At 43.0% G+C, this 26,804-nt stretch overlaps 3 protein-coding genes across 3 annotated transcripts; 2 read left to right on the forward strand and 1 right to left on the reverse strand.

Moving 5' to 3' along the window:
- Positions 1-23,132: 23,132 nt before the first annotated feature.
- Positions 23,133-24,085, reverse strand: LOC6547643 (uncharacterized protein DDB_G0284671). Its single transcript, XM_026980223.1, has 2 exons — positions 23,657-24,085; positions 23,133-23,626 (listed from the first exon to the last, which is right to left on the reverse strand). The coding sequence occupies exons 1-2, from the start codon at positions 24,060-24,062 to the stop codon at positions 23,133-23,135; spliced, it is 900 nt and encodes a 299-aa protein (XP_026836024.1). The 5' UTR covers positions 24,063-24,085.
- A 746-nt stretch (positions 24,086-24,831) lies between these two features.
- LOC26527031 lies at positions 24,832-25,544 on the forward strand. Its single transcript, XM_015157415.2, has 2 exons — positions 24,832-25,402; positions 25,459-25,544. Exons 1-2 carry the CDS (start codon positions 24,881-24,883, stop codon positions 25,483-25,485), a joined length of 549 nt encoding a protein of 182 aa, XP_015012901.1. The 5' UTR covers positions 24,832-24,880; the 3' UTR covers positions 25,486-25,544.
- Positions 25,545-26,162: 618 nt separating this feature from the next.
- LOC6547642 lies at positions 26,163-26,786 on the forward strand. Its single transcript, XM_001974923.2, has one exon. The coding sequence runs from the start codon at positions 26,163-26,165 to the stop codon at positions 26,784-26,786; it is 624 nt and encodes a 207-aa protein (XP_001974959.2).
- The last annotated feature ends 18 nt before the right edge of the window (positions 26,787-26,804 follow it).

Raw genomic sequence — 26,804 nt, forward strand, 5'->3', positions numbered from 1 at the left:
CTTGATTATTAAAGGTAAATTGTTTCAAAATTTAAATATCTTCCTAATAGCCGCAAAAATGTGCAGCTTCTAATATATTATATACCAGTAACCTGATACTAAAAGATTCCCCATTGTGGTTATCCTTTTTAGGCGGGATTAATTAGCTCAACTAATATTCCACTTTTAGAAAAGTGCCCCTTGAGGCAGGGAAGCTACCCACACACTTCTGCTTCCACATTTGCACACCCATTAAATTGTATTTTATCTCAATTAGCGCAAATATTTTGCGGCTGCCATTGCCATTGCCATTGGCATTGCCGCAGTGTCAGAAGGGGCAAAGTCGTTAGTCCGGGGGCAAGTGGCAGTCAGGAAGCTGCTGTTGCTGCATTTGCATTGCTGCCTTGTATTTGCTTGGCAAATGCATTTCTTTCGTTTGCCCACACTGTTTGGAAAACTAAAATACCCAGAAGCGAATCCTTTTTGTGCAATTCCTATCACAAACATTTGGAGAGGCTTTTAGCGTAGCATGGACATACCAAAAAAGACGAAAATCAATTGCAAATGCATTAAAAATTGTGCAAAATTAATGACATCATTAGCAGTATTTTGCCTGGGCGGTGGGCATCGTGTTTGGGGGTCCAGTGGCACGAAGGCCGCTGGAGTTTGTCATTTGTCAAATGCAAACGGCACACAATCTCGTCCGTTCCTGATGGCAATTTGAGTGAGCCGACGGCCTGGCCAGAAATGAATGCATGTAATGAAGGCTAACAAAACATTAGAACCGCACATAAACACAAACACCCGGAGTGTTCGCAGCACGTAGGCCACTCCAGCAGGCCACCAGGCCACCAGTCCAGAAGGAGGGCCTGAAAACATGGTCAGGATCCGCATCCGGATCCGAGGACGGCCTGGAGTTCGAGTTCCAGTCCGGGTCCCGACAGCTGATGCTGATGCTGATGACGGACGTGACAGCTGAACAATGCCGGACCCACCGCGACCCCAGAAGTAGGCAGCCGAAATGAATTCTTTATGCGAAAAGGTCTTCTTTTTTTAAATAAATGAATTCGCCAAGTCCCGAAAATATCACACGGCAGGCGGAAAGTTAAAATTGCGCCCCGTAACAACAAAAAGAATAGAGCAAATCAAATGGAAAGCTGGGCCAACCGGCTGTTTTAGATGCTCCTCACCAGGACGGGTGCATTAGCTATAAGGCGAAGCGTGTGAGTAATTGATTGGATTTTAGGTGGTGCGTTTACTCAACATGGATTAAATAAAAATCATTTAATAAGCCAACTGCTCACCCTTCGAGTTTGAAAACGAAATGGATGGGATTTTGCTGTCTGTATCAGGTTTATTTGAATGAAATGTTATGATTTATTATACAACACAACCACAGATATATTTACAGTGTGGTTGGACTCAGAAACGCTTAAATGGTATAAAGAAATAAGTGAATATTTTGTAGTGACTAAATACAAAGAGAAGCAACAAATTTTGGCACGAATCACAAAACAAAACTTATTTAGGCATTCCATTTGGGAAAATACCAATACAGTTAATTCATCCAGTTTTACAAAATCGGATCAAAGTAAGTGTATTTGCGAGTCCACCCATGCAGTGCCTAATCCATGTTTGTGTTGAAAGATTACCAAACTGAGAAGTTACACAAAGTCCGTGCCACCGCCCACAGGCCAACACTTTGTGTGTCTGTCTGCGAGTGGAAAGCGGACACAGGTGGTCAGCAGTGGCAAGCAAATGATGTCAGCCATTACAATGCAGGAGTCAAAAGTTGAATTTTAATCAAAAAGAAAAAAAATGGAAAGTGGAAAGTGGAGCGGGAAAGCGGGAAAGCGGGAAAGCGGGAAAAGCTGCAGCCCACAGACACACAAAGAAAGAGGCCACATGTTGTCTGTGTGCGAGTAGGATTGTGTGAGTGTGTGGCCAGCATGATTAATGAGACGGTGTTGAACGTTAGCTTGACATGACCCCGAACACACACACACACACACACACACTCAAACACACACACACAAAGGATACCAGCATCACACAAGCGAGCATATTCGCATTAGTGTGCAGCACAAATTGAATCCGACTCGAGTGCAGGCGACATCGCTCAATTTGTTAGCCTTGAGCTGGATCCCAGGTCCAATTGTTCAATTTGTGAAAAATACTACAAGACTTCTAAATGCTTGGCGATGTGACCTTGCCGGACCGCACAGAAATTGAAATCCAATGCGAGGGAAAATAATAATATTTGCCTAACCTGAAAGGCCCTCAACTGGCAAACATAGCCCAGATCTGGCGATGGAATATCTGGTTACACACATTAAATTCCCAGACATGTGTGTTATTCAAGCTAAATATCCTTTAAACTATCAGCTCAGCTGAAATTTCGCCTTTCTCTTTACGTATCAATTTTACAACCTTAGACCGAAAAGCGTACAAAATCATAAAATACAAATTGAAAATAGAGCGGGAAATGGCCGGGAAAAGGACGAGTAGTGAAATCGAAGTTCGATAATTTATTTTCCTGCCATTCCAAGCGATTTCTCTCATGCGGCGTAGTACATTTATTACTTATGCTAAGGAGGAGCAGCCTCCCTCTCACCCACAACTGTGTGTGTGTGTGTACATCCTTACGGATGGCTGTGTGGGTGTGTGTGTGTGGCATTGGCACGGGAACTGAAAGTTGCATGCCTCGGATTATATATGAGTGCGATTATTTTAAGTTACGTTGCTTAAATAGCAGCCAACGTATGAGGTCAGGATAGTGCCTTTTCCATCCTCTGAAATCGGAGCAAGGGCAACCTTGACGGCATTTTATATTCAATATACATATCGGGCGATGCATATACATCTACATCGGCCTTAATTTGCATGTGGACGCTGCTTGTGAAATAAAATTCATTTTCTTACTGCTTGTCAAATTTTCCCCTGAGTTGGCCGAAAACCGTAGGTAAATAAAGGAAAAACTGGACGAGCAAAGTCTAGTGTTCCATTTGTGTAATTATTAATATTCCCATAGCTTAGGGCCGAACTTACCCATTTGCAAATGTACTTATTTAAGTAAAATGGATATCAGACGTTTACCAACCATTTTTTTTATTTATCAAAAGAGAGCGACAGATATGTTGAAATAGGTATGTGTGGGCAAGTCATACCTTTTATATTTTTGGGAATAAGGACTAAAACAACAGAAGTTTCTATTTAAAACGCATTTTGTTTAGCCACTGCTAATTTAACAAACAATTTGTTGTTACTACTAGACGGATCAAAAACTTGCAAATACTTTTCCTAAAAATGTAAATTATCTACATAAACTGGCAATTTCGTTCATTCACCTAATAGCTACCTAGCTACCTTCAGTTGAACCATAAATTCGTGTAGCTCGCGGCCAGCTTTATGCCATTCCGATATGTTGATGACCCCATTCAGATCCAATCAACATTGCCGCGTCTCTTGGCCAATTCTTCGCTGGCAAATTGCGCCGACAGCGGCTTTGTAGACCGTTAAATGGCTTATGAAAACTCACTCAACTCCATTACCCGGCTCAGTCAATGACATCCCCTTGGAATGGTGACCAACCGGGAAAACCATCATTTCTCCTCCACTTCAGCAATTTTAACGCGTTCAGTGTTCGTCGCGGTTTATTTTTTTGGGTGCGGTAAAGCTCATTAATATGGAAAACTTTTATGTGGCCGTCGCTCTTGTTAGCTTGCTTGTAATTTCGCCCTTTAGCAAGGTATAATTTTAATAGCATACTTCTGGGCACTCAAAGCTGAGCTTCTTGCGATGGAAGTTTAGCGCTTGGCGGTGCATTCATATTATTCGCTAATGGAGCACGCTGCAGCAATTTTGAGGCGTCCGCAAGCGTATAAATTTCGGTTTGCATACCTTCTGGTCATTAGATATTTAGTATAATGTGAGTTTTATGCCCGGTAAGAGCTTAACAGCGATACCAAAAAGTTGTATTATGATCGATTGCTTACCTGGCCGGATGCCTCGAATGTTTATGAGCGGATCATTAAAATATATTTCCCGGTTTTCCCCCAACGAAATCGTTTAAAGGGAACCTCCGCTTCGCTTCGCACCGCGGGCTCTAATTGAATTTCTATGATAATTTAATGGGCACTTCGTCGCTTGGGAATCCAGCTCGAGCTGCTGAAGAACTAATTGCCAAAAGAGAGTCGACAGTTCTGGCAATTGGCGAATACTTGGCCAGCCCTTTGATGAATTGTTTCGCAACTGAACGGCGATGGTAACATGGTACAACCCGTCGTATACGTGATTTAGCGCTTCTATGCTCCCATACACAGACAATGGACGTATCGATTGATTTACTTGCCAAACGTTTGATTGATGCCGCGCGCAGTCAAAAGCTATTTTCCAATTTTGTTTGTCAGAACTTGGCAACTCACTTACTGCATATCTTTTTTGAGGAATTTCAATCGAAGATCTACGGCAAACAAAATGCAGTCACCTGTGCTCTTCTTTATTAGTGCAGGCAATTTCAATTAGGCTGCAACAACTGATACCAACCACTGAGTGAAGTGGAAGTGGCAGCTAATTAAATTACAACATTCACTCCATCTGCCGGCTCCGACTTTATGCAAATTACCGTCTCCATGTCCTCGTCTATGGCGGTGGGTGTAGGGGCAATCCACACAGCTCAAGCCCCAAATTTCCATCCTTCGTTGTCCTGCATCACCTCAAAATGCGGTAATTTACTAAGTTTGAGGTCAATGAGGGATTTGATAAGTAGGCAGAGAAAGCAAATTGGGTAGAGTCCTTTTGGAAGGGTTCGAGATTTATCTGGGAGAGGAATTCCCGCCAATGGATCTACGAGTGCACCTAATTAAAATATACATACACACAATTAAGAAATACACGTGAAACTGGATGAACAGAAACTAGATTACAGAAAAGCTGGAACCAGAACTTAATCTAATAGTTAATTCAGAAATGTATGTTTCTACTACACAGGAACATGCTACTAGTACTCAAATTTCGAACACTTTTAGCAGTTATAAAGCCACTTTCACTGCCTTTGGCTCAAACTTTTTCACATTAGACCAAATGATGTTCGCAAAAGTTGTATGCGCGCCACCACTTCACATTAATTAACGACCATCTAAAAGTTGCAACTGCGAGAGAAATTGTTGACAGCATTTCTAAGATGTTGCCTAGATTTAAGGCGCATATAAAAGGGAAATAAATGAATTGTGCTATAATTAATTACGCCGAACACCCGGCGAATCCATCCACCTCGAACAATCCTCGATCGTCGAGTCCATTTCTATCTCAGCCGCTTAAGCAGCTTAAGGCAGAACAATTCATATTAGAAAGTGAAATAAAAAGGCCGCACAAATAGTTTGCTCGGTCGTGCGGAAAATGGCCAGAATGACAAAGGCAAAATGCTGTAAACAATTCTGCGGTGGCGTCGGAGGAAAAGGGGGAAAATCGGAGGAAAATCGTAGCGCAGCAACAGAAGCAGAGCAAACAATTGGCCAACAAATTAATGATGGCACAGCACAGAACAATGAGCGGAGCAAATGAGGAGCTAGATGCTCTGCAAAGTCCAGATCAACTTGATTAATTGCCTTAGGTTGGCTTAGAAGCGAATTTGTATGCAGATCTAGATGCAGATACAGATGCAGAGCAGATGCAGATGCTTTTGCAAGTGCAGTTGCATAAAGTCAAAGTGAAAACTTGGCTGCCCTCCGCCCATTAGTTCACCTTTTCCACGGGGACGGAAAGCCGTTTCGTAAGAAATGGCTGCTGCCTTTGTCTTGCGTGGCGAAATAACTTGCATTCCAAATGGAAAATAAATGTAAGACGCCCACAATTCGGTTCGGTTCCCCACAATAAAATTGAAGACGAACTGCAAAAGACGTCAGATATGTACAAATAAAATGCAGAATAACGCTGGGAGAATAAGTGCATTGAAGGGCCGTCGATTCAGAAGGTGACATTTTTATTCCCTTGAATAATTGGCACCTGCCAATGTTTCAATTAAAGCTAAATGGAAACGCATTCAGCAGGAGCCTTGGCTAATGGTTATCTAATCTTATCTTTTATAAATTTAGAGTACATTATGAAAATTAAATTACAGCAACCTGCAGGCAGGGATAAGGATTATAGGATTCTATCCAAGTTTTCAACGGCCAAGAAAGCTCACATACTTTCTGCGGAAAGGGTATCAAAAGTTATGCCGCAAAAAGAGAAACGCCTCTCTCGGCAGCAAAGTGAAGCGAGAAAAGAACTGAGGAATAAAAAATAACGAAGTATTTTCCAATAAATTTGCATAAGTTGCACTGGCAAGCCAGCAGACACAGCACAAATGCCGCAAAACGTTGCCCCGTGCAGGTTGGATTTTTTCCCATTTTTTTTGCTCAGCGCTCCAGGACGCCTGCATCCTTCGGCCCGCGAATCCTGCGCCTTTGTCATCGCGACCTGCGATGCATAGTTGTGGGCGCTTCAGGTGAAGACTCGTGGGCGTGGAACCCGATATGAGATGCAGATAAAGACGGAACAGTGCTTGAGTGGAAGTATTCGGTATATAAAATATTTACCCGGCTCTTTTTGCACTGGGTAATTTTCTGGCGCTCATCCCAGGCGGCAAAGGATGTGACAAATGTTACGGGAAAATCATGAGCTGTTTGAGATGTTGAACATTTCCATTTGCATTTGATTGGTTGCCAGCTGTATCTTTGCGAGCTGTATCAATAAATCCAATTCAGAGCTAAACAAATTAGAAGGAATTTTTAAAAGGCCATTCATAATTGAGCGTAAGCCACAGAAATAAACAAGTGAATAAATTCGAATAGAAAGCACTTCAATCATACGCCATGAATTGCCAATGAAAATTCACACAAAATATAGCATCAGTTTTATTTTAAATTGAAAATAAAATATTGCCTGAAATGGTTCAAAATGCTGCATAAGACAAATCTATTATTTGAAAACAATCACAATGTGAAAGCAACATTTTTCTCCTTGAGTTCACATGCCTTGATTACCAGTAGGTTTAGAACAGAAAAAAGAAACTACTCTAATATTGAAATAGAACAAAAGAATTAACAGCTCATACTTAAGCAAACTTCAATAGGAAGATTTTTTTTATTTTTCTGACGTTTTCCTCCGTGCAATTCCACGTTAAACACACTCACATGGCTCATGGTCGACTGGAGAATTATAAATTTTCAATGAATTGACACTTAAGGTCATGTCGCACTAAGCTCTAAATTTTGCACACGTAGCCAGCGTGGAAGGTGTCGTGGTCACCAGTGCGTATGCTTGTTAAGTCTGTCATCAGGCGGAGCCTTGAGGCGAACAGAGTTCGATTCGGCAAAAAAGTATGCTCTTTTTTGTGGCAAACTTTCGTCGTCAATGCTGCCCCGAGGCGCTCACATATAGCCTTTTTCCGTACCTGGGACACTTCCTTGCAAAAACTGATAGAATAATGTAAAAGTTTTCTTCGGCTTTTTTTTTGGCAGAAGCCTGTCCAGAACCATGAAGGTTCGGACTTCAAGGACACAACTTGGTCGGAACCCAACGACACCCTTGGTATTTGTAATTACCCCGAGGCAGGTAATAAATGTGCATTGAAATTAGTTAAGCTCATTTGTTCAAAGCCACGTAAGAGTCGAGTCCTTGAAAGTTGCGCAGCTGCAAAGAGCGAGTGAAGTCCTTAGGAGCTGGGAAATTTTCTCTTCGCATCGAAAAATGCTTTGGTCTGCCGTTTGCGATAATTGAATACAAAGTTGCAATCGGAAACAAAGCAAAATTAATGTAGCCACATATATTGTGGCAAATTGAAATATCACTAGGCCATAAATTGTTAAGGCCCACCCACACACACGCAAAGGGAATATCCTTTTGTGCCGTCAAGCGACAAATATTTTGTGTTTCTCGAAATCTATGAAACTGACACAAGACAAATGGTAATCACAACATTTATTAGTCGAATTTCCCATCATGGTGGTATTGGCCAACACACACTGGCCGTAATCACCCAAATACCGATTGATGTCGTCAGAAACTAAGAATGTACTGCTCGTTTTGAGTGATTATATTGAGCTTATTAAATTCTCAGTAAAATATTATGAGCTTACATGGATAATGTGCCTACACCGGAGGCTTTGCCTTCTGACCTGCTATTATATGACACATGTTAACAAAGATACTATTGATGACTTAAATTTAAACTTGATATGGACCCTAGGGGAAACTTATAAGTTCTTAGCTTGGAATTTGATGATCAAACAAGACAAATTTCAGAGTAAGTTTGTACTTCGTTGGTTCACACCGTCGTCAGGGGTCAGTCAACCACAGACTTCGCTGCCAAGGAAAGTTATGCGGAGTTGGTGCTATATAGTTTGGTTATTTAGAGCACAGCTTCCAGTAACAACATGTTGTTACTAAATGAATGCTCGGAAAAAGTTGATTTTACAGGCAGGCAATTTCTATTTTCATTTAATAGCCAAAGTTTTTATGCAACATTCGAAATTTGTGCCAAAAATATTTCTGGTGAAGCAGCAAAGTTTCTTGTTTTGCCATAAAAGTAAAAGGTGTGCCACGGGCGCCCAAAAGCAACGATGTTGGCATGAGTTTGTGGGCCGGAAAAGGCCGGGATGCCATAAAGCAGAATCAGGCACAAGATTCGGCTTCGGATTGGAATTGAATTACATCGTGTTCTCCGTTGTTTTTTCCCCTACCGCCCCCTTGGACTTTTTATTAAAAGGATTCAATTTCAAACTTCAGTTTTAGAGAATTTAATAACCCAGCGATGAGGCAAATGCGAAATATTTATGGGGGCTGGCTACATTCGCCTCGCTGGGGACAGGCTACACAATTTATTGCGGGGGGTGGCAGGTTGGCAAGTGTCGCGGGTTGCGTTTTGAATTTGCAATTTCAATTTGAAAACAATAAACTAAGTCCATCGATTAAATCCTGCGCACGTAAGGCCGCCCGGCTTAGTTATCCCCGGCGTTGTCTCCATTGTTGTCCTTCGCCGTCGCCTCGCCTGTATCCTTGCCGAACCACCGAGCTGCCCGATTCCCAGTCGTTCGTTCCGCTTTCTCCATGGCTACTAGGTCCTTATTTATGCGGGGGGTACTGGCGGGAGGAGGGGGGTGTAGGTCCTTCATTATGCCGGCGATAGTATCGCCTGTGAAGAAGTGAAACAAGAGGAATGGCCAGCCTAATGCGCTCCGAAGGATATTCGGCGCTGGCTGGAAACCACATCCAAGAACAAGAAGTTACGCTCATAAAAATGAGCAACCCCCGCAGTCCTGCCGAGTCCGGTTACATTTCACGGGCTGGCTGGGGACTGGCCAAAAAATAAATTTAGCGCGTAATCAGGGTTTTATGCTGAGGCTGGCCAAATCCACATAACAGCTGTCAATTAAAAAGGATAATTTCCATGATATCCATCACACTGTAAATGGCAAACTAAACACTGAGCGGCTGGAGCTGAGGATGGGCAACTTGAAAATGGCTCAGCTATTCGACAGGGAATACGGATTTGGCTTTCGCCTTCAGCCGGCCCAGTGAATTATGGCCAACAAATTAGTGCGGATTAACACGGCTGTGTGTGAATTGTGCAAATGGAATGGAGCGTGAACCAAATACCCGATTTCGTTTCACTCCCCAAGACCTTTTAAAGCCAAAGTCAGCCTGAGTCATTGTGCACACAAGCGAGATTTTGATAGATTTTGAAAGATGTGGCTTCTGGGGAGTGTTGGCTTGCCCAATTATTTCCTTTTTGCCATTGCCACTTAAAAGAATAAACGGAGAGCCTTTAGCCGAGCTTATGATATCCAGCCAGGGATTCGGGCACTGGAAGTGGGAGTGGGAGTGGGAGTGGATCGCCATTTTGTGGCGCTGTCAGAGGCATGTCCCAATATCCCAGCACCATGACAGACACACTCGCACTCAGAACGACAGATATACTCGTATACCCGCACCACTAATCCACTGAACCAATTTGCTAGACAAGAGCGATGTATGAACACCACAATGGTTATTGACAGCCGACATTCATATAGAGGATGATGCCCTGAGAAAAGCCAGAACGGGCCAGAATCTAGCCTATACCGAATGCTCTACTTTCTGAATATGAAATGCAATTTAACAATTTAACAAAGCAAACAATAAATCATGTATAGCAAATATTTACAGATGTATATATGCCACAGCTTCTAGTTGTGTACCTCTTTCTGCAGAAAGTCTATTAGTAAATATGTAATTTCGTTTTCTATCACAGAAATCAAGCACCAAAATAGTGCAGCACTCTAGCCAATTTCTCAATATTTACGAAAATTAGTCTGGGTAAATAATTTATCGGAGCTCTTGCAATAATTTCTGCTAGCCAATACGGCTTTTACAGTTTTAGCCACAGCTAGGAATTCCCTTTGCATGTGCCAGCACAAAACCTTGTGTCAAAGCTAACGGTGAAGGACAGCTGTCCCAGGATCAGGCAATGCTCCATGCTGGCTCGAATTCCTTTGGACGGATGGTCTATTAAAGTTGCATACGCATTCCGCCCACTCGCAAGCGAATAAAAGTTTAAGACGGCAAAATGTTGGCAGTGGCTTGTATACATATGTAGGCGCCAACGATTCGGTCAGTGACAAGCAAACTCAAAGGAGTCAGACAAGTTTTTTAGCCACGACGAGTTCTCTGATATTTTTTCTTGGTTTGGCACGTGCTGTCTAGTGCAGGCTCATATGGAGCACCACACACCACACACCGCCATATGTGCTCTATATTGCATATGGTGTGTAGATATGTCCCTGGTGGCTGTGAAAGTCACAGACAAAGGCGGCACTATTAAAGCACAATCACATTTTAGCATTTATTGTGGCAATTTCGCCAAGAAACGATTCTCTTTTGCCCCGTTATGGCTTTCTTTTGGGCCCTGTTGCTATAACTGGACCCGGGTTATGTGGCCATTTTTGCGGGCCTGCGTATCAGTTACTAAATTCGAATATCCCATGCCAAAGTTGGGCAATCCAATGAACCATCGCCCGATTCCGGATTGAATGTGCAGCATGTTCTGCTTATGGCCCCATAACCATTCCAATAAAAATAATAATAATCATCGGGAAGCGGTGTATATTTGAATGCTTTGTCCTAATTGATGGAGATATGCGGGCCATGTCCGTTTCCCTATTCCAATGTATCATCATTTCATACAAAAGCTGCGAAATTTATATTTCTCCAATTTATGGTGCAATTATTTAAACATTTTCGTTGTGCTGTTCGTGCTGTTCGGCTTCATTATCGCAATAAGTATTTATCTGGCTTGTAGAAGTATGTTCCGCACTGTGGCCACATCAACCGAAATGAATGCCCTCGGCCCATTGGCCCATTGGACCATCAGCCAAATAAAAATAGTGCAGAGGCAATGAAAATCCACATCGGTATCCATAATGAACTGGACGGGGGGCTGAGCAAATAAAGTGCTGAGTATTCAATGCAATTACATGGAGATGGATTCGATTTTGCTGTGTTTTGTGCGCGGTATAGCGCCTAATGGGTACTTGTGCGGGTATGCCAGGCTAGAGCGTGTTACAAGTTGATTTTAATCAAGGGGCCTCTTAAATATTCCAAAAGAGTTTGTCAAGTTTTAAGTTCGCTATAATTACATGGGTAGTATGCACAATAAGTATTTAATACGGTTTTAAAAATCTGGAATTTGCTGGGTAGTTTGTGTAAGTTACTAATTACTCTTATAACTAATCATGCATACTTTTACGCAATTGTAACCATATTTTCGTGCAAATCGCTATTGTAAAGTTTGGGCTATTGGAATTCGGGCAACAGTTCCCACATAACAATGGAACTAGAGAATTGCGCTGAACTATTTCGCTGGCCGATTCTGCTGGAAAAGAAAGCTCCATTGATCAGAATTCTGGGCATAGAACCTGTTCAGACCACCGAATTGCCGGTGGCTTAAACCCGAGTGCATAGCCATTGGTTCAGACCAATTATTTTGCATTCGTAATTAGAAGTTGGTGGCAATGGCAGTTTATCAGGCAGGCGAAAGTTTGCGCCGGCGAAATAGTTATTTGAAACATGGAAATTAAATGATTGTTAACTTGTGCGTGCCGTTCGCTGGCATTTTATGCTCTCTTAAATTTTGCATTAGTGCCACCCGAAACTTTTCCCGATTTTCCGAACAGTGGGTGGCGTGGGCGCTCTTTGCCTTTGGTGGCCTTGTGTGGGTGGTGGTTGGGTGTTGCAAAGTTGATGTTGCAGTTGCAGTTGCACAGAGTTGCCGTCGCCTCAGTGAAATTGAATCAAAGTGTTTGTGTTGCGTCTCGTGAGCAAACAGGCCACAGAGATTGAGCGTCTCTAATGACACGACCACGCCCACGCGCCATAAATGGTGGGCGGTGCCTGTGTCTTTGTGCTGGGTGTGTATCCGGTGTGTATCTGTGTGTGCGTGTGTGTCTGGTTCCGGCTTTGTTATTGCCTTGGTGTGTTAACAGTTTTACAAGCATGTCGCAAACAGCTTCTTACAAGCAAGTCAAGTGGAGTTGTAAACTTGCGACTCCCCCTTGATTTTACTCGTGGGGTTCTACGCACCAGGGTATATTGATTCGAATTGTTTTTCAAAGGCATATATAGAAGATATTACCAACGGAGCTCAAGATAGGCTTTTGATATATATATTTTCTTATTTAAACATGCACTTCGAAAGGCTCATATGTGTCCATCCTGTTGGCCATTAACCTACAACCAATGTGAAGTATTGCATTGTGTGGCCCATCGCTGTGCCCTCAATTGTACTTCATTGACATTAAAATGTACTTGCACCATCTGCACAAAACTTTGGTTTTCGGAACGTTTAATTTACAATGTAATTACAGCACAAAAGCTGCACATACATAAATAATTTCGAATACGAGCTGCAAACGATGTTGTCAATTAAAGCAAACTGGGTTCAATGCATTGTTTATGCCGGGAGTGAAGGCTCGATAGGTGCCGAGGGCCATTCGGGCATTTGATAGGGGCACCTCTTAGCGAATCTGCACTGTATTATCCCCTTAATGGGGCCCTCTTTGTGTGGGGGCATTAAAGCAAATGCGAAACAATTGCCACATCGACACTCGATGGCGCTCATTTGCGGTCGTTCTGCACTTTTCTCCGTTCCGTTTATTGCCATCAATTATTTATACATACAATTATTCTTCTACCTTTGCTGGCGGGAACTCGTGTCCTGTTGCCAGTTGCCAGTTGCCAGTTTCCTGCTGACTGCTGCCTGCTGCCAATGATCCTTAATCGGGCTGGAGAGCGAAGTGCAATTGCCAGCCTTTTTTGTGTGCCCTGTTTTTTTGTTTTTCTTTTTTTGGCTTTCCTTTCGCTGAACGGCAAATGGCTCTCTTGGCCTGGCCCAATTAAATGTGACTGGATGACTGGCCGTAAGCCAAGTGCTCGCTGCACCTTACAGCTGCCTCATAAGTCAAACTTGATTAATCGGGGTCAAAGCGCACTGCCCCGCGAAGAAAATGGTTTCGTTTATTAATTATCGGTTGCGAACCGTGCGCAAGATTACGTATACGCCATGTGTCTTTTGTTTGTAAATACCTTTTGCTTGAGTGCTTCGCTCTCGGCCATTCAATTTTAATCATCTGCAAAATCAGCTTAAATGTATCAACATGTGCGCAAATGTATGTGCTTTTCCGCACTTTTGTCGCCTCAAGAGAGTCAAATACACACACTCGCACGCAATCTCTGAAAATATTCACCTTTTTTAAGATTGTTTTTCTCGCTGGCGGTTGCCACGTGCTTTCCTCACTGGTTTTTATGGGTTTTCCCAGAGTTTTCTCGTCTCTTTGTATGAGGTACTTTTAGAGATTGCAGGGATATCGTTTTTATGTTCGTTTTCTGATCTATTTACTGCACATGGTTAGCTTGCACTCTGGATTAGTTTCTGACTTGCTTACATTTAAAGTTGTCTTGCCTCAATTGTCTTGCACAATTAACACCAAATAATGTAATTGAAATAATTAAAAATAAATAATGTTTAGACATTCAACAAGTGGTATTTCCACTGTCGCTTTCCAAAATCAAGTTATTTTCTTCCCTTTGTTTGCGGGCTTTCTTTCTTGGCTTTTGGTTGCATTTGGCTTAATTGGAAACGAACCTAATTTTGTCGGTTCATTTAAATTTCCAACTTTGACGACGGCCACACATGTGTGAGGCATTAGTCTGAAGGCTATAAACAAAAGTCGGGACCCCTATCGATGTGGATCCTTGGAAAAAACGCACTCAGCTTACTTCGAAAAATTAATAGAAACAATTTGGCCAACAAATTCCAGTGATTGTTTTTAGCTTTTCCGGCCGGAATATATGAACAGCTGGCGGAACCGACAAGAAGAAAAATATAATTTTCAACTTTAGAGGAGACCAGTTAGCCCTGCGCCGTGATTCGATAACCAATATAAAAGAGGAATCTACGACTTTTTGTTTGGCTCGTACACTTTGCTTTTGCATTTCATTTTGCGATCTGGCATCTAATGATATGGAAATAATTATTGATTGTATTGCCCGCGCGCTTACACACACACACGGAGCCTTAGGTTGTGGGCAAATATATGTGTATATATATTGGATATGTATAATGTATTATTTTCTCCATCGGAGCTTAATAGATGTTGGCGCCTTCGTGCGTACATTTCAGTTATCCTTAAACTTTTCCGTGCTGCCAGCGCACTTGTATGTGTGTGTTTGTGTGCGGTAAAAAGCAGAGTCCTGCAAACGGAAAACAAGGCAAAAGCTGTTCGTTTGGATGAATATATATGGCAAGCCATTTGCAAATAAATTGAATGCTCAATTTCAATAATTTTGCATACTCTCTGGCGCAGACAAAGTTGTTTCTAATCCATTTGGACGGGCGTTCGAGGGAAAGAGCGATGCTCATGCTTTTACTTATTACAAATCTAGTTGGGTGTGAAATTTTCCTAGTCCTCGACTCATGTGGGTGGTGTTGTCTAAAAATATACCCGCACGCACATCTGTAAAATGCGCAAAATCATGATTAAAAAACTTTTCCTGCCTCGGAGCAATTAAAGTTTGTTCTTTGGGCCATCAAACTGATTGCATAACTATTGCTACCCAGTCTTAAGGTCACCGTCTAGACGGGACTCCAGTACACATTGACTTGGCTTTACTATTCCTACACCCACTTACAGATATTGACTACCATCCTTTGGGCGACCTTGGCGTAAGATTTCCCACGCTTTCCCTCGAGAAAGCAAACCAATTGGGACCCATACACCCACTCGCATTTAGTATACATGAAGCAGTGAAAAGGGGCGCTCTTGCAATGCACAATTTCCAGTGAATCGTAACGAAATCAAATGAACGAATGAATGAATGGAAGTCGGAAAGGGGAGGCCGGGCTCTGAATGCAGGCTCGAATATACTGCACATGATTGTAATATTGTAAATTTTATTCGTTATTTTATTTACATAAATTTCCCCTGGGAAATTGCACAAACACATGGACACTCTGCTGCAGAATATCCTTGCACACAATGCTGATTCTGTGGAGGCAGGCCTATGAACTCTTCGCCGCTCCATGGCCTTCGTCCAATACCCATGCCTGAAATATATGTCGGGGACTCAAGGACGATACCAAATTGCCATGGGTTTTGTGGCCATCAGAATTCCTAGTTAAAACCATTTGAACAGAATGAAAAATGCTTTCAGGGAACGGAAAAATTACAACCGAAATGCCAGTAGAGCAGAAACTGTCTTGAGCTACATTTTTGGATTTACTTATTGCTACAAAATTATAAAACAAAATGTATTTTCAGCCAATCGCACCAAAAAATATGTACTTTATTCGGATGTCAAATGTAGCTTTTCCCTGAAATTTGTACAAATTTTCGCTGAGTGAACATACAGTGTTTTTGGGGAGCCACAACGAGGCCAGAACTTTTAATTTGTAGAGTAACCAGACGCTATATAAGGAAGTATCTTGAGCGTCCATCTTTCCCCTTGGCTTGTCAGCAAAAAGCTCATATGATTTTCCTGTTTGAATGTTTTTTTGTGCAAATAATTGCCGTGCCACACGAGATGTTTGTTATTTACAATTCACAATATCTGTGTGTGAGCCAAACTTACCTCTGGGAAAACCGAAAATATATTCGCTTCTCTGTTTTTCCAGCCCCAGTTCGCCACAACTGAATGTCGGCCATGCAGCGTAGATGCAATTAGGGTTAGTTTTCCACTGGCGGGTCTGAAGAACTGGAGAATAAAAAGTGGCCCAGTGGGCGGCTGCTGGGTATGGCGGGAAAATTCCGTAGAAGAACGTTTCCTCTGGCAGCGGCTTCCGTTTTGCGCCCGCACGTTTGGAGTGGCAACAAGTGCCACTTGCACTTTGACTGACGCGCCAGCTTCTTGGCCGGTTTGGTTGCTGGTTTGGGCCAGGTCTTCTCCTTTTGGCCCTGCTTGGCAACTGCTAAAAAGTGCGCAAAATTAAGTGCCTGGCTGCTGTCTAAAAGGTGCTTCACCCGCTCGAGTGGCCGAGAAGCTGGAGGAACTGTGCTCATATTTAGCGGCTTTAGACATTTGCAGACTCTGAAAGGCAAACGAGTCAAGCTTCCTTCCCCTACCCACCTCCGTGGCCCTCGGCTCGACTGCATCAACCAACTATGGACTATGGAATCGGGCATAAATGTGTTGATGGGGCAAACATTTCGTGTTGACAGGAGTGCACCAGTATGCTCTAGAGTTTTTTTTAAATAAGGAAAAAATCCATCAAGCGGAAATGAAGATATTTGATATTCCTGCAATTTAATCGAGTGAATTCTGCAGTTCAATTTACATGAATTCAACGTATTTATCTATTTGGCTATTTATTTAAAGTTAAATTCATTTCCATTGTCAAGGAATAATTTTAATGAATAATAATTACTAGTAAAATGCTATTCAATCGGCTTGCTACATCAAGATGGAGTTCAGCATAAATCTGGGGAGTGCTGCGGAATTTCGCCGGCTTTTCCCATGGTGCAATGCAGGTGAATCGGTACGAGGACTAGGAAATTGAATTTCGGGGCAGCGCTTGTCGTCCTGCGGGGTCGCCAGTTGCCAGGTGATTAATTGCGTGCAGGGGACAGCTGCTGCGGCCTCCGGCGGGTGTTGCGGAATTCCCGAGGGGGAGGCTCCGGGAAAACATGACACACACACGTGCCTCGCTCTGAAAAATCATTTTTCCACGTATTTTTCGGCAGATTTATACGTTTTTTCACAGCAATTACAAGCAAAAACGGCAAACAAGGAGTGCAGCGCACAGAACTATAAAATCTTCATAGGCCATCAAATTGCCTTAAAATAAATCTAAATTGCACATCGCGAAATCAATATAAATACTCGTATGTATTCGTTATATCAATAAAGGACCTGCTCTAAATGGTTTTACCCCTGCAGTGTCGATATGGCACTCAGCTAACCTGCAACGAAGTAGGACTTCACTTTTGAGTTTTTAGGGCTCATAAATATATGTATCCCCACAAAAAAGATACTTTAAAGTTGAACATTTTTTCTGGACACCTAAGAGTTATATTAAATGTGGTTCAAGTGACTTTTTATGGTTGAAAATACATTTCTAAAATATAATGTTATTAAAGCGGTTAAGGATGAACTTCTATTAGATTAATTGCCGGTCTTTTCCGCTCAAAAGACAATTACGTTTTCAATTACACAAGTATTTAATTATTTTCATTTGCGGAAACCGACGAACCCTGCATTTAGCTTAGAGCATTGTGTTTATAAAAACATTTTCGAATGAATTGTCTGACCGTCTGCGCTTGTTTTGCGGCATCACAATGGCCATGCCGCATCCTGCCACCTCCTGATGCCGCATCCTCCCGACCCAATGTGGCTGTTGTTGTGCCACCTGTGTCCAGATGCTGCTGGCTTTCGGGCCGATGTCGATTTCTATATTCCGGCTGCCACATTTTTTGCGTATTATTCGTTTAAGGTGGCAAAGCGAACCGAAAATGTTCGGCGTCCTGATTTATAGTCAATTTGTCTTAAATTATGCATGTGGCAGGTAGCTGAGGGGCGCAGATAATGGCGGTGAGACGCTGCAGTGGCACTAGGATCTTGGCATTTATCATATTTTATCACTGCCTAAATGCGCGCCATAAATAATTCGTTCAGTTCTTTTCCGCCACTGATTTAATAGACTGAAGAGCAGTTACCTGTAACGCCGCATGCCGCATAAATTTAAGCCAAAGCCGCACGCATGGCTCGTAAAACTCGCTAATAATTTGTCAACTGCCGCAGGGGGCGGCATGTGGGCCTCGCAATTTATAGAGGTGCATTTTGTATCGTTTTGTTTGGCGGTCTTGGAGGCGCCACCCCTTTAAGCCAGCCGATTATCCCGATTCCCCAACAGCCCAATTCGCTCAATTAAGTTGCACTTGCAACACGATTCACCATTCTGTGGGCAAAGTGGGCGGCTTCCAATAGGACGCATGGTGGGTCTATGTGACCGTTTATTGGTTGCGGGTACTTTTGTTAAGCATCCTTGCCTCAGAGTTCTGCCAGCAGCACTGCATCCATTTACTCACTTGGACCCCATAGAGTCGCAGTAGCGCAGACCGCTAATTACAATCTCATTGGCAAAGAGCAGAAACTAATTAGCTTGTTTATCGAGTTCGTGTGGCAGCCATCGAAGTTACTCAATATTAATTTTCAGGCTTATCCCATTTATCTCCCCCTCTGATTGCCAATTATTGAATTGTTTTCCTAGCTGGAAATTCTAGCCTCATTTACCGCACATGCTGGCCATTCGGCCGCTGCCCTCAAGTGTGCCATGAAATAATTAAAACTTTACGGCGGCTAGAAAGTAAAAAGAAAGTCGCAAGCTGAGCGATGAGCACGAAACAATAAAAACTGTTGAGTATTTGGATCGAAACTGAAGAGCAGTTGATTCAATTGAGAGGTTTTCGGGCCGCACTTAAGATTCTTCAAAAATAATAATTAAAATTGCCACATTTATCTCGAATTTATTCCACTTCATGTGGGTTGTTTGAGTTGTCTTTTAGTGGCTTCAAATATTTTTAGACACTTCTAATTGAGAGCGAACCGTAGCCAATTCAATTAATTTCCGCTACCGAACCCCAGCTGTCCAGTTGATGGGGAAATTTGAGCGTAGCCCCAAAAACCGTCACCACAAACACTTACACACTTGCAATGGTTTGGGTTTCGTTCGGTCGGTTTGGTATCCTCGCAGCAGATTGGGCTTTAATGGAGAGGTGTGCCCTTGCGCATTCTTTTGGTTATGGCACTGGCTGCGTTGTTGTTGTGTTTCAGTTTTCCAGTTATCCAGTTTTCAGAATTTTTCCGCTTTTCTCTTGACCAGCCATTTCACCAATGTGCTGAAAATCAAGCGGTCGAGTCGTAAACATTTTTTAATTCATTCTCATCCAAAACTTGGAGGGAAACCAAGAATGTTGGCCATCAACCACACACAAGCACACACCATCACGCTTACACCTACACCTACACTCAGAGGGCGAAAGCCATTAAGCAGCTGCAGGAGCACTGTCTGCACTCAGAAAAAAGTATATCTTCATTCAAATTTTAGATATTAAAGAGGAAATATATGAAATATATATGAAGCTACATAGAAAATGTGCGAGATTCAACTAAGAGTAGCTGGCAAACATACCTGTTAAATTGTACACCAAATTGGAGAGCATTTTTGTAACTTTGTTTCTTTGCGTGTAGGTTACAAAAGGAGCAGCCGATGGAGCTGGAGCTATGGAGATATGGAGCTGAGCAGCTGAAGTCTGGCCTGGCTGGCGTGTTGAGTGTTTGCGTTTTTCAAATTGTGTGAATTTATTTTTTTCCTGCCTTTGTTTTTATGGCGCTTGAAATTATGCTTATTTCGCCATTTCTGTTTAGCTCTTAAAGAAATTAAAAAAAGAAGCAGCAGGGCCCTAGTGAAAGTGAAGAAGAGGAAAACCACGCGGCATTAAGGACCTTGAGTGTGTTTTTGTGTGCGTGCTGCTAGATGTGCACAAGTCTATGTGTGTGTGTGTGTGTGTGTGCCTTTCGCTTTGGCGCCTTTGCCGCACTTTGGTTTTTGTTTTCGGTGCCACGAGTCCTGAGCAAAAACAAAACCCCAAAGCGCCGTGTTTTCTAAAATACTCGATTGTCTCGCGTAAGAAACCATTTGGTGTGGAGCTCTCAAGCCAATGGGCTTGAACGGCCCTTTAATTTGCCACCCCATCGGCAGGATATTCAGCTGATACTTAATTCAGTATTTATCCGAGATGACTTTGATTTCTCGGCCACATTTTGATTACATCGACAGCAACTGGCAGAACTGTATATTCTTGTTGCCATTTGACAGCCAACTGTGGCCGAGCCTGACATTTCGACAGAATGTTGGACATTCCGACGCTGGAAGGAGCGGAGGCTTTTTTCAAATTGACAAGAAGAGAAAGAAGGGGAATTTACGCCAACGAGGGAATATCAAAAACTCATTACAATCACTTTTGACTCAAATTCGGCCACCGAAAATAGGCCTAATGGTCCACAAGGATGGCCAACGTGTATAAAACACTGCCTTGGGCGGGAGAATAACAAGATGATTGGATCAGGGCGGCAAAATTAATTAACGTTCACCTATTCGCCATTCGGCGTTGGGGCATAATTAAAGCTTCAATTGCCTTTTAGAGCACTGGCCAAATTTGAATTGTACTTGATGAGATTTTCGATCAATCTTCATGTTGATATACCGGGCATATATCTATGAAAAACGTATATGTATCCATAAATTGTTTTTCTCTGTCTCATTTGGGTAGGCAATTTGTGTCTATATAACGCACAATAAAAATCGACATTAAAAGGCTGCCGTTCAAATAAATATGGCCTTGTGCTAAACGAATCGTTAACAAAAACTGGAAGCAAAAAAGCATTAAAAAAACAAAAACGGCGGTGAGGACAAAATGAAATGCGAAACACTTTTTCAAAATAATTTCACACAATTAAAGTGAAAAGCCATACGCAGACGTCTATTGTCGGGAACAATGGCCAAGATGAGATGAGGGTTGGCTGAAGGAGAGTCGGTCGATTTATTTGTTGAGTGCAAATTAAATTTGAAATACAAACGTACATTCATACATAGGATATATAAACCGAGCAAACTGGTGCAGCCGAACGAATTTGTTTTAAATAAATGTATATAATTTCTGTAATTGTGCCCGCAAGTTCCATGTCCGGTTTGGAGGGCATTTAATTGAAGAACGTTTCGGGGCTTCTGGAAAGAGGACATTTTTAATAACTGCCTGTAAGAGCATAAAATGCGCCAGTCCTGAGTTTTCCTTTTGAGCCGAAAAGTTCTCCTAACAATGCCAAACGCCATAAAAATGCTGGCTAAGTAAGCTCCACTGATATGGCTAACTTCATTTGTATTTCCGCCGCTCCAAGTACTTCCGTCGGTTGCCAAGCTCAAACGAGTGGTTCGCAGTCAAGATGGAACTGCCACTTGGCCGAGATACTATGGCCACCAGGGTGCCATACACATACAATATACATATTTACATTTGAAAGGCGAAACGAGCCCGGAAAACGTATAGTTTATGGGCAGCTGGCTAAGCCTGGCTGGCTGGTTGGCTTATTTATGGGGTCCGAGGTACGTGTTTCATAGTATTTTATTTGTCCCTGCATATTTCATAAATTACGTGGTAATCTGCGTGTAATTGCCATACCTACTACTCGCCAATAGAAATTCGTAATTACGCACATTGTTTAAACAATCAGGCTGTGCCCGGCTGTGCTGGGCACTTCATAACTATAATTCTTCGATTGGCAGGGATGGATGGATAGCCCCGAGTCATCGCAAACACTCATAATTGTGGGCCACCTCGGTGCCTGGACTGCTCCTCCATCGGAGCTCTATCCACAACATATTCGGGAAAACAAATTGCTCTGTTGACCTTCCAATGGCTGGTTGGTTGGATGGCTGGGCAAAAGTTTTGCCTTTGACTCAATTGAATCTCACAAAAGGGCACGGCCGGGCACAGACAACAACTGCTTCGGCATATTTATAGGCATTATTTCTGTACTCAAGGATTTCCAGTGAACGATTTTGGCTCGTTAGTGAACTGACTTCGCCGTGGAAGCTGTTGTCCTGTTGGCCGCAGATTTATGCCGCTGCCAAAACTTTTTTAACAACATCCGAAATTTACGATTTTCGGAACACGCAACACTGAGAGATGAGGAGCTGTGGAACTGGTTAACTAGTCTGGCCCTTCTATCGCCATCTTCTGGATGTTTTGTTTGTCCTGCCTGGGATCTGTTTTGGTTTGGTAATGGCTGGCGGACATTTAATTAGTGTCGCCAGAAAGTCGGCGCACAAGATCCCGATAAATAAGCCGACTATTAGATGACAGACGTCAACGAACAATAGGTTCGAACCTTATCTGTATCTTTATAATGAGCGCGACCACCTTTAACTGGCAATGAAGTCATCAGCCGGCCTGCTTACGACTTCATCTCACTTTGCTGGCCCACTGAATGGAATTTGAATGTGTAAAGAATGTCTCGGGGGAATGGAAAATACTCATCGCCAGCCAAATAAAAGCTTAAACTCAGATACGTCGTTGGCTGACAATCATGTTAATGAGGCTGTCGCTGTCAATTAGGAACCAATCTCGACGGCACCTGTGGCGACACGAAACGTTGAACCCACTGACAGCCTATCCATATTTATGCAGATTTTGTAACAATTCGAATAAATCCCGTGGGATAATTCTAAATTAATACGTCTTCAAGTTGACAAGCGTGAAATATCGCGGGGCATGTTACATTGATGTTCAAAATTTAGTTGCAATCAACTTTAATAAGCCATTTGAGATGTAAACTCTATGAAAATGTTGTTTTATTGAGCATATATTCTTTTAATATTTCAATTCAGTTGCAAGTCTTAAGCACCTCTTACCCTTTATAGGAAATGGTTCTCTTGGTTTCTTTTGAGAAAAGTGTTTTTTAAAAAGAACATTTTCAATCCCACTGAAACAAGTTGAGTGTTTGCCAATTGGTTTATTCGATTAATAAATTATGAATAAATAAATATTGAGCTGGTTTTAAATGTCGGTTTAAAGATCTATCGACTACGTGCAGACGAGTCCAATGCCGAGGATCTTCTTGCAGATCTTGGTGGGAGTCTCGCTGGATTCACCGGAGTCATCGCTCGGTGGTGGTAGTGGTGGTGGGGGTGGGTAGTATGGGAAGGGCGGGTAGTAGGGTGGGTAGAATGGGAACCCGGGATTTCCACCGTGATGGCCGCCGGAATGTCCTCCGGAATGTCCGCCGGTTTGTCCGCCGGTTTGTCCGCCGGTTTGTCCGCCCGTTTGTCCGCCGGTTTGTCCGCCGGTTTGTCCGCCGGTTTGTCCGCCGGTTTGTCCGCCCGTTTGTCCGCCGGTTTGTCCGCCGGTTTGTCCGCCGGTTTGTCCACCGGTTTGTCCGCCGGTTTGTCCGCCGGTTTGTCCGCCGGTTTGTCCGCCGGTTTGTCCGCCGGTTTGTCCGCCGGTTTGTCCGCCGGTTTGTCCGCCGGTTTGTCCGCCGGTTTGTCCGCCGGTTTGTCCGCCGGTTTGTCCGCCGGTTTGTCCGCCCTGTCCGCCTTGTCCGCCTTGACCGCCGTGTCCGCCATGTCCGCCAAATCCGGGATACGGATACGGATATGGATACGGATACGGTGGTGGGGGAGGTCCATAGAAGCCGGAGTATGGATACGGTGAGTATTGTGGATAAGGCGAGTAGGACGGGTACTTGGATGGATACGAGGAGCTCGGCCGCTTGCTCGTTTTAGGCTTCTTGGTGGTGGTACTGGTGGTGTGGGGGAACGAGATGATGAGGTTTCCCGCGCTGCCTTCGCCGTCAAAGATCTTGCCCCACGTCGATGGATATGTCTCGGCGTCGTTCTCCTCCACGCTGGTTAGCTCCTGGCTGTCCTCCACCTGAAGATTCTCCCTCATGGGAACAGCCATTGCCATGGCTCCGCAGAGCGCCACGCACAGGAAGAGTACCAGTTTGGTGCTCATGATGGAGAGGGTGTTCACTTTGAACTGATTGACAGATGCCATCAGCTGAGCTTTTATACTTGCCACATTGTCCAAAGAAATGCGAAAGGCATTCCGTTTAACATTAACCCAGTTCTCAAACGTTTTCAAATGATTTTTTGGTAAAAAGTCCAATCTTTTGCGAAAATGTCTAGTCACCGCTTCTGCCAAGTTAGCATGTAAATTAGTTTAGCTATTTAAATCAGCTCAGAACACGCCCAACAAGTTGCTATCTTTTTTTTTGAGATCGGCATTATGGGTTAGCCAGCTAACGGTTCAGCATTTTTGTTGGCATAAAGCCAACTGTCCATCTCAAAAGCGATTAAGTCTATTTTATTACTTTGTGGCAGATGTTTGAATAAACTTCACTGGTGCCGATGAAAATACGCGCAATAAAAACATGTCAAACATAAATGATCCAAAGAAAGTTGTTTACAACTATAGAGGGCGATACTTTAAAGAGAAAAAATGTTATCATATACATCATTTGGTTACCAAGCGGACAGGTAAACGTTCTCTTCATGAGAGAGGTCACTTACAAATAGTTGCCGCAAAAACTTTATCTTTAAGGTTTTCGTGGTCAGAATATATGTCTTCTAGATACAAGATGACACCTGGATATATTTCTTGGGCAGCCAAATCGACTTCAATTTATAAGCGTTCGACCCCAAATATCGATCCATTAATTACAATTTAGATAAGTGTTTGCCCTTGATTATATAAGAGCTGGCAACCAACATTGCCTGGCAGAATCTGAAATTTAACTCTGGAACTAGGAAGGCGTATCGAAGCTCTCCGTCATGTTAGCCACTTTGATTGGTCTCACTCTGCTGCTCCAAGCTTACACGATTGCAGGACAAGATTACCAAGTTTATGGAGCACCGGGCTTACAAGTAATATACCCGTCCTCGTCCCAGGTTCAAGTACTCGACGGAAGACATTTCTTTCGCAACGGATTTCAACGGAATTTCACGATCAGTGCGAACGCAACCAGCCAGGATTTCCAACTTGTCAGTAACTTGAGCAACGGAAATTCAGGCAACACTCCTCTTCGGAATTTCTTAAGGTCTCTGTTTGGTCGCCAGCCAAATGTCCAGTTTGTGAACCTGAATTCCAGAGCCTTCAACGACGTCTCCCAGGAGCCTCAATACCGAAATGCCTATCGGTCCTTTGCGACTCCAGTGGTTTTGCCCGGGACACGAGTTAAGGCTATGCGACAGGGTGTTCCACGCCGGATTTTGGTACGGAATCTGCTGACCACCCAATCCCAGACGACCAATTTGCAGTCTTACAGGATCCCGGTTTTTGAGAATGACTTGCTGGTAAGCGAGCTCTATAACAGTTCAATTGATGGGTTTTAATTTTTATTTTATTTTAGTATAACCCGGCATACGTAAAATATTGAGCTGGCTTCAGGCCCGAAATCTCTTGCGGTTCTGCTGAATAACAAAATATGAACAACAAAAAAATGAAGACCAAACAAAAATATAAATAAAATGAATTAAAAAATTAAACATAAAAAATCGATTAAAACAGTCGGCCTACTTTTTATATTGCGTATAGATCTTCAAGATTTGGTCCTTCAAATCTCAAGAAGCGCTCTTAACTCTCATCCTCATCAATCCAGCAGCATTAATAAATACAGCAATCAATAGCAGCAGTTATATCTGGCTCAAGCCGCCTACAACCAATATTATGGCTAAAAAATATCGTACAATGATATCATTTAGTATAGAATCTAAAACCGGAAATTTCATGTACATTTCTTTAGATTAAAGATTTTATACTCATCAGTGCAAAAGCAAAACATAAAATCAGATTTGATAACGAAACAGGCCCACTTAAAAGCACAAATATATCTTTTCTGTTAATTCAGCTCAAATTGAGCGACAGTAAATAAATAAAAAAGATAAACAGAGCAACGAAAATAAAGAAAACTAAGAGAGACGCGATCGATTTCTCTGATCGCCCACTTATTAATGAACCCAAATTAGCATTTCTATATCTTGCGGTACAGACATTTGCTAAATATGTAAGCCCAATGCGCAGACCAACTTAGTTTGGACTCAACCGTGTTTCGATATGAAACACATCGGATTTCTCCTGTGTTCAATGGCCGCGGCCAGCATTCTGGCAAATGCAAGTGATGTGAACCCAGAGCAGGAGCAGACTCGAACAGTGCTACCCTGGCTATATCTTCTGGGGCTATCGGCAGGCCAGCCGCAGATACCCCTCCTAAGACCTCAAGATGAGACACCGGCCATTGCGAACAGTGCCATCATAACGCAGCCCCAGTCCGATGAGATACCCAACTCTGAGCAATCCAACAACGAGGTACGAGAGCAGTTCCTGCAAGGAATTCTTCTGGGCTTACAGCAGCCAGGATCCGCCACACTTTCGCCCGCTGTTCTGTCAGACTTTATTGCTCAGGCCAGTACAACCACTCGAAAGCCTGCAGTTGAAAAAGATGCCGATGGAGTTGATACCGATGAGGACGTTGACTACATAGACTTCAAGAACGGGTCGCGCATCAAATACGATTTGGATGATGTCGAGCAGCCGGCTAATAAAATTCTGCAGCGGACTACCAACCGTCCGGCTCCGAATCCGCAGCAAAGCACGGCCCTTTATTATAGACCTCCACCTAGACACGTTTACTATAGACCTATATATGGCACTACGCCATATTATTATCGAGTTGCCTAGATTACTATTATTAACCGG

Source organism: Drosophila erecta, unplaced genomic scaffold, assembly GCF_003286155.1.
Source record: "Drosophila erecta strain 14021-0224.00,06,07 unplaced genomic scaffold, DereRS2 tig00000092-arrow-pilon, whole genome shotgun sequence".
NCBI lineage: Eukaryota > Metazoa > Arthropoda > Insecta > Diptera > Drosophilidae > Drosophila > Drosophila erecta.

Excerpts from the sequence above, each read along its gene's own strand:
- LOC26527031 (XM_015157415.2), top strand. The coding sequence starts at position 24,881 with ATGTTAGCCACTTTGATTGGTCTCACTCTGCTGCTCCAAGCTTACACG. Across the intron at positions 25,403-25,458 it reads TTTTTGAGAATGACTTGCTG|TATAACCCGGCATACGTAAA; the intron begins GTAAGCGAGCTC and ends ATTTTATTTTAG.
- LOC6547643 (XM_026980223.1), bottom strand. The coding sequence starts at position 24,062 with ATGAGCACCAAACTGGTACTCTTCCTGTGCGTGGCGCTCTGCGGAGCC. Across the intron at positions 23,627-23,656 it reads CGGACATGGCGGACACGGCG|AAACCGGCGGACAAACCGGC; the intron begins GTCAAGGCGGAC and ends GACAGGGCGGAC.
- LOC6547642 (XM_001974923.2), top strand. The coding sequence starts at position 26,163 with ATGAAACACATCGGATTTCTCCTGTGTTCAATGGCCGCGGCCAGCATT.